General features: G+C 40.7%; 1 protein-coding gene across 1 annotated transcript; it reads right to left on the reverse strand.

Moving 5' to 3' along the window:
• Window positions 1-6,735: 6,735 nt before the first annotated feature.
• On the reverse strand, window positions 6,736-14,016 carry dhcr7 (7-dehydrocholesterol reductase). Its single transcript, XM_080884133.1, has 8 exons — window positions 13,902-14,016; window positions 12,770-12,878; window positions 10,377-10,599; window positions 10,203-10,293; window positions 9,821-10,034; window positions 9,517-9,721; window positions 8,183-8,314; window positions 6,736-8,052 (listed from the first exon to the last, which is right to left on the reverse strand). Exons 2-8 carry the CDS (start codon window positions 12,856-12,858, stop codon window positions 7,588-7,590), a joined length of 1,419 nt encoding a protein of 472 aa, XP_080740259.1. The 5' UTR covers window positions 12,859-12,878; window positions 13,902-14,016; the 3' UTR covers window positions 6,736-7,587.
• Window positions 14,017-19,934: the final 5,918 nt, after the last annotated feature.

Raw genomic sequence — 19,934 nt, forward strand, 5'->3', positions numbered from 1 at the left:
TGTGTGTGAGGGGGGCATGTGTGGGGTGAGAGCCCAGCGTGGTTTTATAGTCCCTACAGACCTGTATTCGTGGCTGTATGAGTACAATCCATAGCTGCACTGTTCATAAAATGCAACATGTGTTAGCCCTTTATTTCTGGCTTAGATTCTGGCACAGTGTCTCTGGCTCAGTATCCACACTGGAATTGACACGCAAAGGTCAAAGCTAATAAAGTGGCAAGGAAGAGTGAGGCTCAGCATTAAGATGGGTAGCAGAATATACTGAGTACGGGGAACAGCGTGGTTAATGTGAAACAAAGCTAAAAAACGCAGCTTGACTGCCAACAACAGGCAAGATTGAACGGTTATGAGGCACACGTGTGACCAAAACTGCTGACTTCACACCACGCATTGTGTTCTGTCCAACCTCTGGTTCTACTTGAGACAATTTAAAAGACAACCGATTGAATTGCTGTCATCATGTATAATCTATACAGTGTGGTGTTTTAATGGTGTAAGCCTGTGTGATTGAAGGTAATGGAAGAGTGATTGCATTTGAGATTTATTAAAGAGAAGGCTATTAGGAGCTGTGTGAGGTGCTGCGGCAGACCCAATTATCATTAGATCCAGTTCAGACCAGTCAGCTAATTGGTGAGGGAAAAGTGAAAGGCTCATTCAGCATCTCTTTGTGAGTTCTGCTTTACAAGTTTGGAGCTGTAAGGATTGGTAAGCATTTGGTCTTTACTGATCATTTTTTATTTCCAGCAAGACTTTTCTTCAAACAAGGAAGATGAAAAAAGTTGATTAAATGATGATACTCAGATTGAATTATACATCTGATTTTGGTAAGTGCAGGTAGTTACTTTTCCTTTTTAAGGATCTTTTTTCTTTTAATATAAAAATTAAAAGCATTCTCAAAACAAATTTGCAATGCCATGTACCAAAGCAGGGCGACATTACAGGCTTAAGAACACTGTTGGCTCTTTAGTTTCACATTTTCTCCATGCTATAAAACATCAGAAAATTGTTTTGTAGGTGATATCAGTAGCTATGAAGTGCATATTTAAGAGCTTTTCATGGAGTTGCCGTTTCAAGACTTCAAAACTATCACAAATTTATGGTTTCCAACAAGAAAAGAACAGTGGCTTACAGGTTTCCTTCAGTATTTAGACTAGTAGGCTACAGAATATTTAGAATTTCTATTTTTAAGATCACTTTTAAGCATAAATGGTAAATGGGCTGGTTCTTACAGTATATAGTGCTTTTCAGCTTGAGCACTCTATGCAACATGCCTCATTCACTCATATTCAGTTTAATTTTTCGATTTCAATTTTATTTATACAGCACCAAATCACAAAGACCAGTCACCTCAAGTTGCCTTGTATTGTAAGGTAGACCCTAGAATAATACATACAAACCCAACAATCAAATGACCCCCATGAGCACTTTGGCGACAGTGAGAGCAAGTAACCTCCGGCAGAACCAGGGTCAGGGAGGGGCGGGGCCATGCTGTTGGGGTGAGAGAAGGAAGACAGGATAAAAGACATGCTGTGGAAGAGAGACAGAGATTAATAACAAGTATGATTCAGTGCAGCAAGGTCTATTAACACATAGTTATGCCGCAATAGGTGTAGGCTGCTGGGGGATTCCCATGATGCATTTAATATTTCTTCTTCAGTCACTTGTCTCACTCAGTAAGGGAGAATTCAGGGTCACCTGGTCCAGCCCTAACTATATGCTTTAGCAAAACAGAACGTTTTAAGCCTTAAAAGTAGAGATAGTGTCTGTCTCCCGAATCCAAACTGAAAGCAGGTTCCATAGAAGAGGAGCCTGAAAGGCTCTGCTCTCTCACACTCCAGGCTTATTTGTTGTTCCTAGAGTATTTAAAAGTAGAATGGGAGGCAAAGTGATATCATTAAGATAAGATGGGGACTAATTATTTAAGACCTTGTATGTGAGGAGCAGGGTTTTGAATTCAGTTCTGGATCTAACAGGAAGCCAATGAGGGGAAGCCAATACAGGAGAAATATGCTCTCTCTTTCTAGTCCCTGTCAGGACTCTTGCTGCAGCATTTTGGATTAACTGAAGGCTTTTTAGGGAGTTTTTAGGACTCCATGAAAAGGGGAGTCCTAATAATGAATTACAGTTGTCCAGCCTAGAAGTAATAAATGCATGAACTAGATTTTCACTCTGAGACAGGATATTTTTAATTTTAGAGATGTTGCGCAAATGGAGAAAGCAGTCTTACATATTTGTTTAATATGTGTATTGAAGGACATATCCTGGTCAAAAATGACTGCAAGGTTCTTCACAGTGTTACTGGAGGCCAAGGTAATGCCATCCTGAGTAAGAATCTGATTAAATACCATATTTTTAAGATTCACATTCATTCAAACACTTTTTTCTACTCCTAGGTGCTTTCTATCTAGCATCATCAAAGAGCAACTTGGGGTTGAGAATCTTGCCGGAGGACACTTTGGTGACTGTCGGAGCCAGGAATTAAATCTCCACCCTTCTGATTGGCAGATGACCTGAACTACAGCCACCCAAAAACTACAAATGTTTAGAGAGTGAGCCTATTGTTCCCGTTAACCATTTTAAAATATATAAAAACAGTTCAAAAGATTTAGAACTATTATATATATATATAAAAAAAAGCAAAGGTGTTGCGTGTTGCTGCAGAAGTGTTCTGAGAGAATTAGCCCATGCTGCACCGCTGCACCTATGCAGCTCCACTGTCTACACCACATTGAAAAAAAAATTAAAAAGAGTGCCACAATTACTAAGCATGCTGTGTTGTGCATTGTGATTGCAGGTCCCTGTGTAATTAGGGACCTGCATCACAGTTTGACCCTGAAATTACTTTCAGCGGGTGTCGTTGTCACCAGATGCCATGCCAGCTAATGTTCCAAATTCTGGAGTTGGGTGAGGTCTCGTCAGGCAGGGGAAATCTGGTCAGAGGCTGTCCTTGGTGTTGAGGCTCTGCTCAGTTTGGCAGTGTCAACCTTCACACTGGTGCCAACAAATATTCCTTGCCCTACTCCCTACCCTCTAGACAACTGGCTGTCACTCGTGCAGTTCTGCCACACCCTCATATGCATGTGTGTACTTTTCCAACGCAACCAAACATGTCCAAGAAATACCCTCCTTGTGGAAACTATCCACCTGTTTCTTGTGAATGTGCCATTATGCTCAAAAACTTGTTCATGAGCTTCCTTGTTTGTGCTTATGTTGTGTACGTCTGTGAGTTCAGTGGAAAATAAACTGCTTATTCGGTGCTTCAGTTGTGTTTTCAGGGGTAATCACAAATGTTGCTGATCTCTCAGCATCGTTTATTATCTGGTAAACAGTGAGAGTGTAACTACAGCCACAGCAGCTTCCCTCCAGCTTTGTCAGGCTCAATTTGGCTCAGTGCTGGCAGTGTAGAACTCAAGCTGTTCTCAAGTGTTGTCTGTCTGTCAACTCACAGGAGAAGCAGAGGGAAGTCAGACTCTTGACTCCAAACACTCCAAACACTTGAAACATGTAAAATATGAGCAATTTGTTGCCCAGTCTGCTGGTGTTGCCACTCATGTGTGACGAGTGTTAGCTCCATCCTTCACAAGCCTTGTTAATATGAGCTGTAGCATCTACAACCAATCTTTTTTCTTTCTTTCTTCTTTTTTTTAAACCACATCAGCTATGGATTTGTGGTGCAGCTTGAGAATTCCTTTTAATCCATCTAATTCTTTCTCTGCACCTAATCCTTTTTTAATTCAACACCCTCAGTAACTTACAAGGAGACAAATCTAAAATGTAGGCATAGGATTTTGTCAGCTTACTTTGGCAAACTCCTTTTTCTCAATTTAAGACCCATTTCACTTTGTCTGGAAGACCACAGCAGAGAAAGCCTTAAGAGTTTAGGTGGGACGTGTTGTCTGGCTACAGGCTAAAGACGCAGATGCATTTGGAGCAGAGCCATAAAGTTAATCTAAGAATGAAGATATCTGACTAAAGCTCTGACGTGAAAAGCAGTCACCACATCTTTTCTTACTCTGTTAAACACTGTCAGCATTAACTATTCCCTGACATTTACCATCGCACAACTTTTGAGACTTTTTGTTTAGTCTGATAGTCAGTCTGGTTGTCTCATCAGTTATCATTAGCTAAGAGAGACTGGACTTGAGGTCAGAGGTCAGAGGGGGAAAAGGGTGTAAGGAAGGAAGATTACTGGAAGAATGTGGAAAAAAAGGTGTCAGAGAGTTGAAGGGTTCAGAGATGTTGAGTTGCTGAAAATGAACAAAACTACAAAGCTATGTAAGCAGTTGTGTGGCTTTCCTTTTGGAGCAACGATGCGGTGAAGGTACTTTAGGAAATGTCAAAGGATCACAAAAGTCAGAAACTGCATTTCAGAACAATGATGAGCTACAAAAGATTCAGTTTTGACCAAAGTGGTGAATAACCTGACAAAGCTGCTGCCTGTGATGATAAAAAAAGGGAAGATTTGAGTGGCTTTTTTTTTTGGCTAAGCTGTTGAAGAAGAAAAAGAGTCTTGCAATAAATGTAACCATCAAACCCGAAGTACAAGAAATCAACATTATGACGGCCAGAATTGCTCCTCTGCCACCGACCACGGGCAGCCGGTCTATCTAGCCTCACGCACCGCAATGTGATTATTAGGCCCTGCTGCAGTCTGGAATGCTCTTTAGTGGTCTGCTGTACTTTATGGTATATGTGAATTATCATTGCCTACAGTTTGCTGACAAATCATGTACTTTCCTACCTCTCCGGTGCCCCTTTCATTGCTCACTTACGACTCTTACCCACAACTCTCTTAGCCCTCAAACTTATAATAAAAACTAATTTGGTCTCTTGGGAAATCACGCCAACTTTAGCTGAGGAGTGGCACCAGCTCCAAGTATCCCATTGTGCATTACGCATGATTCATTTTTCTGTTTTGTCTTTCCTTCTTATTCTCTCTGCCACTCACTCCATATCCTGATTTTTTTTTTTTTTTGCCCCATAACCCCCACCTGCCCCTCACTACAGATGAATGTGCTGCAAACCAGGGCTTCAACAATGTGTTTACTGTGAACACTGGACATTCATTGGATGGGTGCATGAACTCCACTGGCAAATTCAATAGTCTGGCTTTTAGTGTCGTCACAAAAAAAGATGGGGTCTTTCTTCAGATTTCCATCTCATTCACACAGAGCTATTTGTCAACTTGGTTATGGGTGAATCCGGTCATTGCACAGTGAAGCCCCTTTCAAGCTCCAGCAATACTTCTTTGCCTTCAGGGGTAATTTGAGAACCAGTTACGATAAAAAAGCAGTCGAAGGTCATTTGGTTCTGTGTGATGCAATGTAATGAATCAGACCCATAATGCATTAGCTTTGCACAAAGGCAAGATGAATCAATGGGTATTCCATTATCATAACTGATTTACATTCATAATATGTATTATTACACTCAAAGGGGATCTACTGATGGTAAAGCGGCCTATTGTGCTTACGTGGCACAATAGGCCGCCAGTTCTGATGGATTACTAGATACTTGAGAACAAGCTATCAACAACAAATGGCTTGTCCTCACCTATTATGAGGGGCCCAAAAAAGGTGTTTAGACTGTGGCTTGAAGGTAGAGTTTCCATCTAACACCTTCATTAGAGGAGAATGCATCCTCAAATACCCCAACAGCCACGCTGAGGAAATCCAGTGTTAATGTAGAAGATGCCCTCTTTGTGGCTTCCTGCCAAAGATGCAACATTTTCACGAGCGCTTTACGGACTGAGCTCAGGTTTCTGGAAACAGTCAGAACAAACTTATGGCAAATCCCATTCAGTCGCTGCTCTGAGCTCTGCTGAAGGAAGCATATTTAGTGAAATCGGTTAACTGAATTTTTTAGCAATAAGATAAGGCACGCTCTAGGTTTTCCATCTTGGGATGAATCAACTCACAATTCAGTTTTTTGATCCAACACACGTAGCTAAATGTAGATTTTCAGTTTGGGATGTTGTTCAGCATATTTCTTGAATCCTTTTGACAACTATTGTCAAATGGAGGTCCTTTAGTTCTTATTTTGTCTCCATAATGTTTTTTTTTTTACTTATGCACATCTCTTGTAACATAATAGTGGTGCTAAAGCACAATTTTAATTTATTGAAAGACAAAGAACGCCCATATCTAGGATAGGTTCAACAATTTCTGTTTTGAGCATTGTTTAATTTGGTCCAAAGTCAGGTCCAAGAAGCTTGAGTTAATAAAAAGAAATTCAAGTTTATAAATCTAGTGCAACCCTGTATTAATTTCTCCTCAGCTGACCAGCCACAGAGATTAGCTGTCACCTGCTGCCCTCTAGTGTTAGACACCGCAACGTACAACAAATGGGATCAACTTTGATTGTCCACTTTTTAGTTCCTTCACAACTGATATATGTAGAATTGTCTTGATATTTGATTATGATGCAAGTTTCTGAATAATTAATTTATAAACCAAGTGAATAAAATGTATTCATTGATTGATGGGCCGCACGGTGGCGCAGTGGCACTGTTGCCTGAGTTAGACTCCACCATCTGGCTGGGGTGTTTCTAGGTGGAGTTTCTATGTTCTCTTCGTGATGCGTGGATACTCAGCTTCCTCCCACAGTCTACAGAAATGCAATTAGTGCGGTTAGGTCAGATATATGATTCTAAGTTGCTCATAGGTGGAAATGTGAGCGCAAACGGTTTTCTGTCTTTATGTGTTAATTGGAAGAGGATGGACATTAATAGACTGATATTTTTAACATTTTAATTCTTTAAGTTTAATTCTTTATAGACTTAAAAAAAAACAGAAAGTGCATTTTATTGTTGTTCAGTTGTGTCATTTCCATGATCCTTAATGAGTCTTAAAATGAGTCAAGGCCAGTATATGTGAGCATGCTGAAAAAAAATAAACCCCCCAAAAACATTCACCAACAAGATAAACCATTACACAACCTGGCTCGTGTAACAAAATTCTCCTGCTGGTTAGAAATGAGAATCTTGCAAATGCTAATGAACAATGTGACACCATAAAACAACCTTCATATAAAAAAGGCTTGTTTTCAGTGAACCTGTGAATAGAGCCAGCTATTAAGTCATTCAGAGCTATACGTCATCTTAAAAACTTATGAAAGAAATTCCCAGGAGATAAATTGTAATCAAAACTTACTTTTGATAAATGACTGTCATATCAATCACCCATACACAAACCACAGCATTGTGTAGTTGGAGAAAAAAAAGGAATTACAGAACTAGCTGTATATGCTCCTGATTTTGGTGTGAGCTGGTCAGGCTGTGTTTGGTCCTTCTGGTAAAAAAAGGTGTTTGAAATCGTCAGAGCTTAAAGAAAATAGATTTGCATCAAACTGTCTTTAGTGAGGCGAAAGTTACAGCAATACATCTACTCTGCCTGCATACACACATGTAATACAGGCACCATGTATAAAAATACAGCACATGTGCAGAGTGTTCAATGATGTATTCCCGATGTGTAAAAATTCATGTTTATCATGCTAACCTAATAGCATTTCAAAATTTCTGTATTTATTTATCTTTTCCCCGCTCACCCTTCCTTCCTCCCATTATTCCCCCAACCCTTCCACGCTCTAAAACACTCCAGGAATGAGCCGGGAAGGCACGGCATCGGTGTACCGTTTCCAGTCTTTGCCATACTTGCTGCTGCAGCGGTGTTCATCGCGAACACAGCGGTGGACCAGCAAGATAGTCATGTAAACAATGTAGAAATATGGAAGTATGTGGCCGAAACCACACGAGGCACAATAGGCCAGAGAGCCCATCAGGTCACCGGTGTAGTTGAAGTGCCGGGCCACGCCCCAGAAGCCTGAGGTCAGGAGCTTGCTGCGGTGCATGCCGCCATCGGCGGAGCGATATGTGCACTCAATCCATGTTGGTTTGCGGCCCCAGATGGAGCAGGAGCCCTCTGTGCGGCGGAACAGATCCTTCTGGTGGTTGGTGGAGCGAAAGATGTAATACCCAACGAGGCCGAGCAGCAAGACGGCGAGGGCGTGGGCATCGGAGAGCTGAACTGGGTGGTACACCAGGTACAGACCCTGAAGAGAAACAAACGCATTCATTCTTAATGGAAGCCATCTGATTATCAAGGTAAGAGTATGAGAAAAGTAACACTGATGAAGTTTGATCTTGTGTGTTTTTGAGTGTTACCATCTATATATTTGTTACCTGCAGTGTGTAGAGGTATGGCAGCCAAACACAGTCTCCCCAGCCCAGATACCATCCAAAGTGGTCATGACAGATATCGATGGTCTTCAGGTACCACGCCTCATTCCAGAAGAAGTCCAGTACATAAATAGCCTATCAGAAGCAGAGGCTTTTTACTCAAATTGCAGCTTTAGACTTCAGTTGCTTCGATTTTCATCCAACAAAGGTTTTCTTTAAAGTCGCCCAAAACTAAAATAGCCTCAGTGAGCCAAAAGCTTCGGCTTCAAAGTCATATATGCTCAGTTTCAGGCAGGCTTCGTACTATTCCTAATACGGTCATCTCAGACACACAGCACTAAGTGTGAGCACAGAAGCACCGCCCACCTCTTGTTCAAACTCTGTTTATAAGGGAGAGTGACCTTTAAGAGAGAGGAACTAAATCAAAATCAGGCTGAGGATGAACTGAGAGGTAAAGTAAAGAGAGCTCAAGAATAAAAATGTCTTTCAGCATTATGGGTCCGCTTTAATGAAACATGTTGGAAATATATCATGCACATCTACACACAACCTTGATGTGAACATGAAGGATGCAATGCTCTGTTGTATTTTAAGTTTCACAGCATACGGTGGGTTAGATAAACTTGTTGTACTAGGATATAAACCCGGATATTGACAAAAAGTTTGAGATAGTAGAAACATTTAATTAAATTCTGAAAAAATAGAAATGTAAAAGAAAGAATTAATATTTACAGATCTAGTTTATTTCTATGTCAGCAATCGAAGGTAAGTTAAACCTGACCTTCTGTCATTGAACACAGTCTGTACCAAAGATCTGCTGAGTTGCATTCTACCACTGAAACAGGTGACACTATCTAATCTACTCATCAGAGGCTTGCTCAGGTTAATCAGTCCGCAGCCATAGTTCACCTGTTATAATATGACTGGGCTTTAGAGCTGCCAACAGAAGACTGCTGACCAAGGAGCACTGTGAAAGTAGGACACATCAGGGCTTTTCCTGCTTACAGGAATTCATGAGCATCTTGAGGAGGTTTTATCCAAAGCTCGATGAAAACATTTTTTTCCCCTTGGTTCATTATGATGTCAGTGAGTGCAAATACCTACAATATGGCCTTCTCAGACATACAACTAGTTAAAGCTTCTTTGAATAGAGGCAGCAAATCTGGAGCTAAAAAACACTCATTTCAGGGCTGCAACAAGACTAAATAAGAATGATTTTGAACCGTAAACCTTGCAAAGCCACTCTAGCAGTGCAAGTATAAAAATATCCTCTTAAATCATTCAACTTTCACCTGAAATTGCGAAAGAAGATTCATTTAATTTAAACCTCGTCTTACCTGCAGTACATTCACCAGGATCATGGAGTTGGTGATGTAACCGTAGAGTTCTTGTTGCTTGGCCATGTAGGACAGATTGATTAGAGTCCAGGCTACGATGCCGGGCCGGCCGTTGAAGAATAACTTGAAGTCAAACCACTTGCCTATGCGGGGGTTGAACTCAATACCCATCATGTAGTTATAGAAGATGTTCCCTGTGAACTTGCTGTATAGTCAGAAACAGAGATGGAAGAAAACATGTTCAAAAAGTTGCTTTAAATTTCTGCTCCTCCTAACTCAGTGACACGTGTGCATCAGTACTCACCAGTCCTCAGCGTTGGTGGGGAAAAGATGCGCTTTTATGAAAGCAAACGTGGACACAGCATAGCCCAGTATGTTAGTGCACCACAGCAGGGGGATCCAGTTGTCGAATATGATCGTGGGAGAAAACCAGTGGAAATAATGTGCGTTGGCAAACCACAGTGCATGAGTGATGAGCCAGCACTGCAGTCCATTGATCTCATACTTGTTAATCAGGCCTTGTGAACAGAGAAAAAAAAAGACAACTATTTCTACATACTGCTTTGATAATAAAAGCCAAAATCTATTAATCTTTTCACAGGCATGGGTATAAAACAGGTCCTCATAATTAAACAAGTGCTGTGGACTGATGAGTGGGTGTATGTGTGTGTTAATCTGTTAATCACCAGCTGGGGTTCGTGCTCCTTCCTGCACACCACCAACATAGCCAGGGATGAACTTGTGGGTAATATCAGGAAAACACATGTACAGGAACACCTAAAGGAAAACACAGAGCATTTGAATTAAAAGACAACAGACAGTTTCTTTGAGTTACACTGCCCTCAAACTCCCCTGCTTACCTGGAAGCTCACCCAGATGGCATAGATCTTAGCAGCTGACCATGAGAAGGAGGGTGCCCGGGCCCAAATGGAGAGCAGGGTGGCCTCTCCTTGGTACAGATCCAACACAGGCTGGGTGATGGAGCACTCATACTGATCACAGGCCATCACAAAGTAGAAGACAATGAAAGGGGCAAAGCAAAGGAGGCCGATTACACTGATGAGGGAAAACCAGTCCACCTCCCTGTGAACAGATCATACATGCACACAGATACAGTGTGAAGACTTCAAGCTGAAACATTATTCACCTGTTTCATATTTCTCTAAATGTGAAATGTGAGTGCAGTACTCTAAACCTAAATACTTTGAGCCTCTCTTAAATAAGGGTGATAGGACCCCCTAGAGGTACTTTACGGTACTGCATAGGAAACTGAAGTTTATTTTGTTTTGGGGTTTTTTAACCTATAAACTATGTATTATGAATAATTCCTAAAATTAAACATGTATTGGTTAAACAAAATAATTGCTAAGATAAAACTCCATTTTAGTACCAATCAGAATAAAACCTGACTGATGGAAAAGGCAAAAGATTACGAGGAAGAATTACAACAAAATAAATCCATCTATCCATTCTCTTCCGGTTATCCTTTGCAGGCTCGCGGGGGACGTGCTTCATGACTTGGTTCCATGAAGCTGGTTTGCACAATAACAGGAAACTAGAACAAAAGAGCACCAAAATGGAATGCAGCTGTTTTTTATTCTCTTGCATTACACATGTGAAGAGTACAACTTCTACCAAACATCACATGATTCAACAAAAAAGGGAATTATGCAGTTTTTTTTGTGGATTATCATTAAACTTTCATTTCTTAGTCAAGCATCATTTCTGCAAGGGAAACCATCTTAGCCATGTCAGCTCTGTGGCTTCGGTAATGACCGACTGTCAGTCTGAAATCGATCAAAAACTGTTTAACGGACTGGCTCGAAATTTTACACTGACCTTCGCTTGCCCAGGTGATCACTTTTGCTCCTTAGCAGCTCATCCTTCATCACCAGCAGGTAAATATCATTTGACTGGTCTTATTGTAGATATTTATGGTCTCCAGGTGACAAATCCTAAAGCTGCAGTTATTGTCTCTAAATAAATTGATGGATCGATTCTGCACTGATGTACCACAGAGATGACTGCAGAGACTCGCAGACCAGCCTGGTTGTTAAACTGGGAAACAACAAAATGTTCCGTACCAGCATACCTGACGACATATTTGCAGCAGGTGAACGTGAACTGTAATGAGTGCTGCTCTCCTTGTGTTTTCAGGGAAATAAATAAAAAAAAAAATCATAGGATAGACTGACATTTATTTTGGGTTATACATAGTAATTAACAGCTTAATATTTCATCTAAAGTTATCATCAGCTCCAGTTTGTGACAATAATGTGTTTATGATCAAACACTTGTCAAAGTAACGACAGTCTCATTAGCCTCAGACATACATTCTGATTAATTTTTAATCTAACCACTTCCCCCTGGTGCATTACTCTCTGTTTACATATCTGTGTGTCTTCTCCCAGCTTTGTACCAAGGCTCATTTGTGTGCCATGAATATATGATGTGTTGATCAAACCGTTTATGATGCCATATCCCAATGACCCAGATAAGTCTGAAGATTGTGTTCTGAATTTCATGGACTTGTTTAACAAATTGTTCCAGGATGTTGCTGAAAAAGCGGTGTGTCAGTGTTTCCATTTATAGTTTGTGGAAGATTTCAGTTTTTTGGGGGTTTTTTTTTTATAGTCTTAATCTCAGTAGAAATTTTCTGGCGGTCCTCAAACTTTACTTTGTCATCAAAAGTTAAATGCAACAGCACTTTGGTCTTAAAACTCAAGACTAAACTTGAAATCACTTACTGATGTCAGTTAAAAACCAACCAAAATACCAAGTGGTATTTAAAGACTCTTTCATCATCCTGTACATGAATGTAGACATGCTTACATTATGATCATAATAGTGAGATAAGGGTTCGACTGCAGCTTGTTTCAGATAAATAAATAAATGCAATTGCATGTGTAGAGAGTGAGGAAATAGTAGCACCGTTTAATTGAAGCGTTTTTGTTTTTAAATTTTAGAGCTTAAGACAGTTCATTTTTAAGGTCTGTGTTCTCCTGGCTTAAAAAATGCATTTCATGGAGTAATTAAACTCTGTGTCAAGACTGCTCTGTGTATATTTAAGCCAAACACGTCTATGCATTTTAACATTATTTCTGACTATATGATAAACAAAGATTATATGTTTTTAATGTCCGAGTAGATTGTTTGCAGGAAAGACTCTCAACAACTTTTTTAGGACTTTCTGAGAAGTTTGTCAAAACTGCCAAGGAAAATTTAGGGTGTTTTTTCAGTGAATTCGACTCACCACGCTCTCCCCCACTGTGCTAGCTGCTCCTTCTGTTCAGATCTTTTCCCATTGGCACTGTGCTGCGGTCGTCTCCTGGTGGTCTCCATGGTCACTGCTCCACTCAACTCTGGTGAAGAATTGTGCTATTAGTTTACAATCTGTTATCTACAAATGTGCTGCACGTTGTGCACCACTGTGGTAAGTCAGTCAGATACTCAGTAACTTTCACTGAATGTACCAGCAGTAAGTAACAGCCTGTTATTAACCAAACAGATGTTACCTTCCAGTTCACATATTGACTCTTTTGTGTGTACTTGCTGAACAAACCCTCCAGAGTCACAGTCTCACTGCAAATCTAATCATGCAGCTTACTCCACAGGCTGCACGTTTCTAAACAGATAATGTGCTAATTGGAGGAATAAAGTGCAAATCCTTGGAGATGTGCGATAACAGACAGACCCAACTCGTTTAACAGGAAACCTGATGGCATGAAATCTTTTATTCTTCTTTGCATCGGTTTCATTTTCGCTTCTCTCTTTCACACACAGACACAGTCACGTCTCCTCCGTGTCATGCATTCATGCACTGTTGCTTTACAGTAAACGTAACTGTAACCCATCCTAAGCTAAAAAAGGTAAGTACTAAAACTTACTTTCCAGGAATTTGCATTACCTGCACAAACAGGGGGCGGATCCCCAGAATGTGACCCTGTGAACCGCCCCACAAACATGAGTAACACAAATGCACACCGTTCTGCAGCACTAAAGCTACAATAACAATAAAACTGGAAAACTTCAGTTTAAAACACTTAAGGCTTTCATGTATATAGTCCAAACAAGTAAAAACACGCTGTTTTTAGCAGCTTCCTGTAGAAAGCTAAATCTGACGGGGGAGGGGGAAACCCATCGTTGTATAACGTAAACAAAACCTTTAATTTCCGGATTATGTGTTGATAGTATGATTGTTCAGTACATACGTCTGTCTGTCTTGCAAGATCCACTTCCCATAATGCAAACTTAATCTACCGTGTCCATACAGAAATAACTGCGTCCTTTGTTCCATGTACAGTGGATTTTAAAAAGCACACTCACAATTTATTCACGGAATACCGTTAAACACACGCTACACAAATGCACCGTGACCCACTCACCTGTAGATAACCGTAACAAATGAGGGACAACCTTCTCTCCACTCCTTTCCTCTTGCCCAGGTGTTGGTTATAGAATAACAGCTGGAGAGAGCTCACCGTTCAGTTACAGACTCCGCCTATAGCGCCATTAAGTTGTCAGAGTCAGCCAATGCCAATCAAGAGAAGGCGGGCACGGGAAGAGATTCTGATTAGTGATTGGGTGATGCTGACTGGAGCCACAAGCGCCTGATAGCGTCACTTGTGGTTGAATGGTTCAGAAAGACTAGACAACAAACTTCCGACACACACATTCTCTGCCCTTTGACATTTGAGGATTAAAAAGTAAATGTTTTTTGGGTTTTTTTTTTAAATGTTAATTACAATAATACTCAAGATATATGTAAGAAAATGACAGACAATTATTCAATTATTGTGTTGACATCGATACACGACAGATTTGGGTCTCTTTTCAAGTAAATAACTAATAATAACTTTTAAAAATGTTTTAAAAGTGTTTTTTTTTAAACTAATTAAAAAATTAAAGAAGAAAATAAATATGGTCATTTCAATTCCCAAAAAAGGTTGAGAGGCTGTGCAAATTGGAAGTAAAAATGAAGTACAATGACAAGAGAAGATACCAAATGTTTAAGTGCAGGAATTTTATAATTTCATTTAAAAAAAAAAACTTGGTCATTTTGAATCTGATGGTAGCAGCATGTGTCAACAAAGCTGGGAGACCTACTGAAAAACAACTGGAGGAACGTTTTGCCACTAAATAAGACAACAGATCATTAACATAACCAGTATAAAAATAGCATCTCAGAGGAGTTTATTTTTTTCCTTTTTTAAAGAGTTTCTTAGTAGTACAGGTACAGGTTCATCAATTTTCAAAAATAAACAAAAAGAAAAAAAATTCAGAGAATTAGATAAATCAGTATTGGATGTCAGTGATCTTCAGACACCTGAGGCAGCATTAAAACAGGCAGAATTCTGTCATAAAAACATCCAGAAATCTTTTTCTGGGAAATCCGTTTTGACCAGGATATATCCTTCAATGCACATATTAGGCAAGGCAAGGCAAGGCAAGTTTATTTGTATAGCACAATTCAACAACAAGGTGATTCAAAGTGCTTTACAGAGACATTAGAAACAGGAACAAATAAAAAGCATGATTTAAAATTGAATAAAACAAGCAAATAAACTAACTAACTAATTAACAAACAAACAAAAAAACAACAGTATATAAAATCAAAACAGATAAAATCAGAACAGTAGATAAAATCAGTAGTTAAATGTAAGTTTTGAAATTTAAGCTTAAAGTGTGGATTTGGTGCTTTATTCAAATGCAGCTGAGAACAGGTGAGTCTTCAACCTGGATTTAAATAAACTGAGTGTTTCAGCTGATCTGAGGCTTTCTGGGAGTTTGTTCCAGATATAAGGAGCATAAAAGCTGAATGCAGCTTCTCCGTGTCTGGTTCTGACTCTGAGAACTGATAAAAGACCGGATCCAGATGACCTGAGGGATCTGGATGGTTCATACTGGGTCAGGAGGTCATTGATGTATTTTGGTCCTAAACCATTCAGAGCTTTATAGGCCAGCATCAGAACTTTAAAGTCTATCCTCTGACGGACAGGCAGCCAGTGTAAGGACCTCAGAGCTGGACTGATGTGGTCCACTTTTTTGGTCTTAGTGAGGACTCAAGCAGCAGAGTTCTGAATGAGCTGTAGTTGTCTGACTGATTTTTTAGGTAGACCTGTAAAGATGCTGTTACAGTAATCAAGCCTACTAAAGATGAATGCATGGACTAGTTTTTCCAGGTCCTGTTGAGACATCAGATCTTTTATCCTTGATATATTCTTGAGGTGATAGTAAGCTGACTTTGTTATTGTCTTAATGTGTTTTTCTAAGTTTAGGTCTGCATCCATCACTACACCCAAATTTCTCGCCTGGTTTGTGGTTTTTAGATGTATAGATTGAAGTTCTCTGGTGACCTGTAATCGTTTTTCTTTGGCGCCAAAGACTATTACCTCAGTTTTGTTTTTGTTTAGCTGGAGAAAATTGTGGCACAACCAGTCATTGATTTCCTCAATGCATTTACCAAGAGCCTGTACAGGGCCTCGGTCTCCTGGTGACATTGTGATATATATTTGTGTGTCATCTGCATAGCTGTGATAGTTTATTTTGTTGTTGTTTATAATCTGTGCCAGTGGGAGCATGTAGATGTTAAACAGAAGGGGTCCCAAGATGGAACCTTGGGGAACTCCACATGTGATACTTGTCTGCTCAGATGTGAAGTTACCTATTGATACAAAGTATTTCCTGTTTTCTACGTATGTTTTGAACCAGTTTAGTACAGTTCCTGAAAGACCTGTCCAGTTCTCCAGTCGTTTGAGTAATATGTTGTGGTCAACTGTATCAAATGCTGCACTGAGATCCAGTAAAACTAGGACTGACATTTTTCCACTGTCTGTATTCAGACATATGTCATTAAACACTTTGGTCAGAGCGGTTTCAGTGCTGTGGTTCTGTCTAAAACCTGACTGGAAGGCATCGTAGCAATTATTCTGTTTTAAGAAGTAACTGAGCTGTTGAGAAACTGCTTTTTCAATGATCTTACTTAAAAACGGGAGATTTGAGATCGGCCTGTAGTTGTTCATTTGTGTCTTGTCAAGATTGTCCTTTTTCAGTATAGGTTTGATTACAGCAGTTTTTAGTGATTCTGGAAACACACCTGATAATAAAGAAAAGTTGACGATCTGTAACAGGTCTGACTCTAAAGTCTTTGAGACCTTTTTGAAAAAACTTGTTGGCAGGACATCTAAACAGCAGGAGGAGGAGTTCAGTTGACCTAAGATGTCCTCCAGGTCTTTGCTGTTAATAGGTTGAAACTGTTTCATGGTGTTTAAACAGTTTTTTGGTGGACACAGTACATATCCTGGATCTGCTGTTGATGTACCAATTGCTTGTCTAATTTTTTGGATTTTTTCAGTGAAGAATTTGGCAAAGTCATTGCAGGCCATGGTCGAATGAAGTTCAGCTGCCACTGGCACAGGAGGGTTTGTTAGCCTGTCAACTGTAGAAAATAAGACCCGAGCATTATGGCTGTTTTTAGTGATGATGTCAGAGAAGTAGGACCTCCTTGCATTCCTCAGTTGTAAATTATAATTGTGAAGTTTCTCTTTATAAATGTCATAATGAACCTGGAGGTTTGTTTTTCTCCATCTGCGCTCAGCTTTCCTACACTCTCTTTTTTTCATTTTTCACCAGTGTGGAGTTTCTCCATGGAGACTTTTTCCTTCCAGAGATAACCTTCACCTTAATGGGAGCAATAGTGTCCATTACATTTAACATGTTAGCATTGAAGCTATTGACGAGCTCATTGACTGACCCTCTGGGCAGGTCAGGTGTTAATGGGAAGACCTGGTTAAAAATTGCACTACTGTCTTCAGTTATGCACCGTTTTGTGATCACTGTTGTTGATATATTTGTGTGGGCTGAGATTTTACTTTCAAAGAAAACACAGTAATGATCAGACAGGCCCACATCAGACACAGTAACCTTTGAAATGCTCAGGCCTTTGGAGATCAGTAGGTCAAGAGTGTGTCCTCTATTATGTGTGGCCTCTGTTACATGCTGAGTCAGCCCAAAGTTGCCCAGAGTGTTACTCAGGTCTTTAGTCCCTTTGTCCTGAGGGTTGTCCACATGAATGTTAAAATCCCCAGCAATAATTACACAGTCAAAATCAACACAGATCACAGACAGCAGTTCACTGAGGTCATTAAAAAAGTCTGTGCAGTATTTGGGAGGCCTGTAAACATTAAGAAACACAACTTTGGATGGGGCCTTCAGCTGTAAAGCCACATATTCAAAAGACTGAAAACTTCCAGGAGATAGCTGCTTACATTGAAATGATTCATTAAATAAGACAGCAACCCCTCCTCCTCTCCTGCTCGCCCTGACCTCACTGATAAAACTGTAGTTAGGAGGGGTCGTCTCGATGAGAACAGCTCCACTGTTACTTTGGTCCAACCAAGTTTCAGTTAAAAACATAAAATCAAGGCTGTGCTCAGTGATTAAATCATTAATTAAAAATGTTTTCCCAGCTAGAGATCTAATGTTTAATAAAGCCAACTTAAGTGTTTTAGAGGTATTACTTGTCCCCTCGTGTTTGGGAGCAGTCTGTGGCACACAAGGTATGTTTACTATGTTTAAAGATCTTTTAGAGTGCAGCTCTCTGTGTTTTGACCAGGCCACATGTCTCCTGTCACCTAAAAGTACAGAAATTTTAAACCCTTCTAGTAAACAGGGTCCCAGCTTCTCCTGGGAAAAGTCATCACTGCCATAATCCTCACAGCCCGGACCCTTCACACATCACGCATCAGACTGCGGAGACAGGGCATGAAGAGGAACTAAGGGGGGCGAGGCTGGGCAATGTGACTTCGATTGCTCTGTTGAGGGTGGGGCTCGATGGCGAACCTTTGGCCGCTCTGGTGGGGGGTTTATGGGGGACAAAAAGGGATTGGGACGGGGGGTAGATCTGAGCCCAGCATTGACCCGCTCCATCATCTCCTCAGTGAATTTCAGGTGTGGGGAGGAGGGAGAAAGGGAGGGGGAGGAGGGTGATGGCCTGTCAGGGGTTTGGGGGACTGGGGAAGGTCGTGGTCCCTTGTCCTGGTCGTTGGTGTTGTTGAGAGAGTTGGAGGCAAATAGGGACCCCTCTTCTTGCCTTAGATGTCTCTCCTTTCTGAGGCTCTTCCTCAGATGCCATGGATGTCTCTCCTTTCTGAGGCTCTTCCCGGGTGGGGGCAAATGGAGCTCCTCCTCAAGGTTTCTGCTGGGCTTTGTCTGTTCTTGGAGTACTGTTTGTTCCTCTTTATGAGATAACTCCTCGTTTATCTCAGCCTTGGCACCAAGCACGGATGGATGACGTATGGAATAAAACAAGTTGGAGGTGAACAGTTTCACCCCTGACTTGTTAAAATTAAATCCATTTGCTTTGAACAGATGCCTGCGTTCCCAAAAAATATTAAAGTTGTCGATAAAGTGCACTGAGTGGTCAGCACATGCTGATATAAGCCATTTATTCAGTGTAAACAACCTGCTGAATCTCTCGTCTCCTCCTCTGACCGGCGGTACAGGTCCACTGATGAATACAGCTGCATTCAGAGAGTTTACAGTATTTAATAATCCAGTAAAGTCCCGTTTCAGAACCTCCGACTGTTGTTTGGACACAACGTTTGACCCTGTATGCAGAACAATGTTTGTCACAGTTGGATATTCATCTGCAATTTGAAGAATTCTCTCCTTCAGGTTGTTGACCATATCCTTAGAAAAGCAGAGGACTTTAGTGTTCTTACCGCACATCCTTTGTACATCCTTTACGGCAGAGTCACCCACAATCAGAGTTTCAGGCCTAGCCTTTAGCTTTCCCTGTGGCCTTTCACTTTTCAACAGATTTTCAGACCTTATTTCGCTGCTTTTAGATGGATGGTTGTCCGATATAGATCCAGGGTCCTTTGATAGTGGAGCAAATCTGTTCTGCAGTTTCACATTCAGTTGTTTTGGAGGTTTGTTGTTAACCTTCCTATTCACGGTTGTCCAGTCCTGTTTCCTCCCGTATACAGGGGTAGAAGAGCTTCTCTGTCTCGTAGGAAGTGAAGGCCAGTCGGTTTCAGAGATTTCAGCTCGCTGTGCCCTGCCTGTGATACGTCCTCCCCCTTCCAGGAGACATGATTTATGTCTTGGTTTTGCACCAAGACAGTCTAAGGGGGGATTATCACTTGAGGATTTATAATAATGCACAGAGTCTACTTTCTTGGTCATGTTATCTGTGCTCCTTAGCTGTGTACTAGCTTGCTCATCGCCATTGTTTTGAATCAAAGGCAAGGTTGTTTCATTTCCACACAGTCCATTTACCTCCACGTTTACTTCTAAGCGATGAATTTTTGTCTCCAGTACTGCAATCTTCTGCAGGAGGCTGTGGTAGTCATCTGTGGAGAGGGAAGGCATCTTGTTGCTAGTTAGCCTAGCGGTTAGCACCTTTCCAGGCTATT

This window comes from Rhamphochromis sp. 'chilingali' (genome assembly GCF_963969265.1).
Source record: "Rhamphochromis sp. 'chilingali' genome assembly, chromosome: 6".
Taxonomy (NCBI): Eukaryota; Metazoa; Chordata; class Actinopteri; order Cichliformes; family Cichlidae; genus Rhamphochromis; species Rhamphochromis sp. 'chilingali'.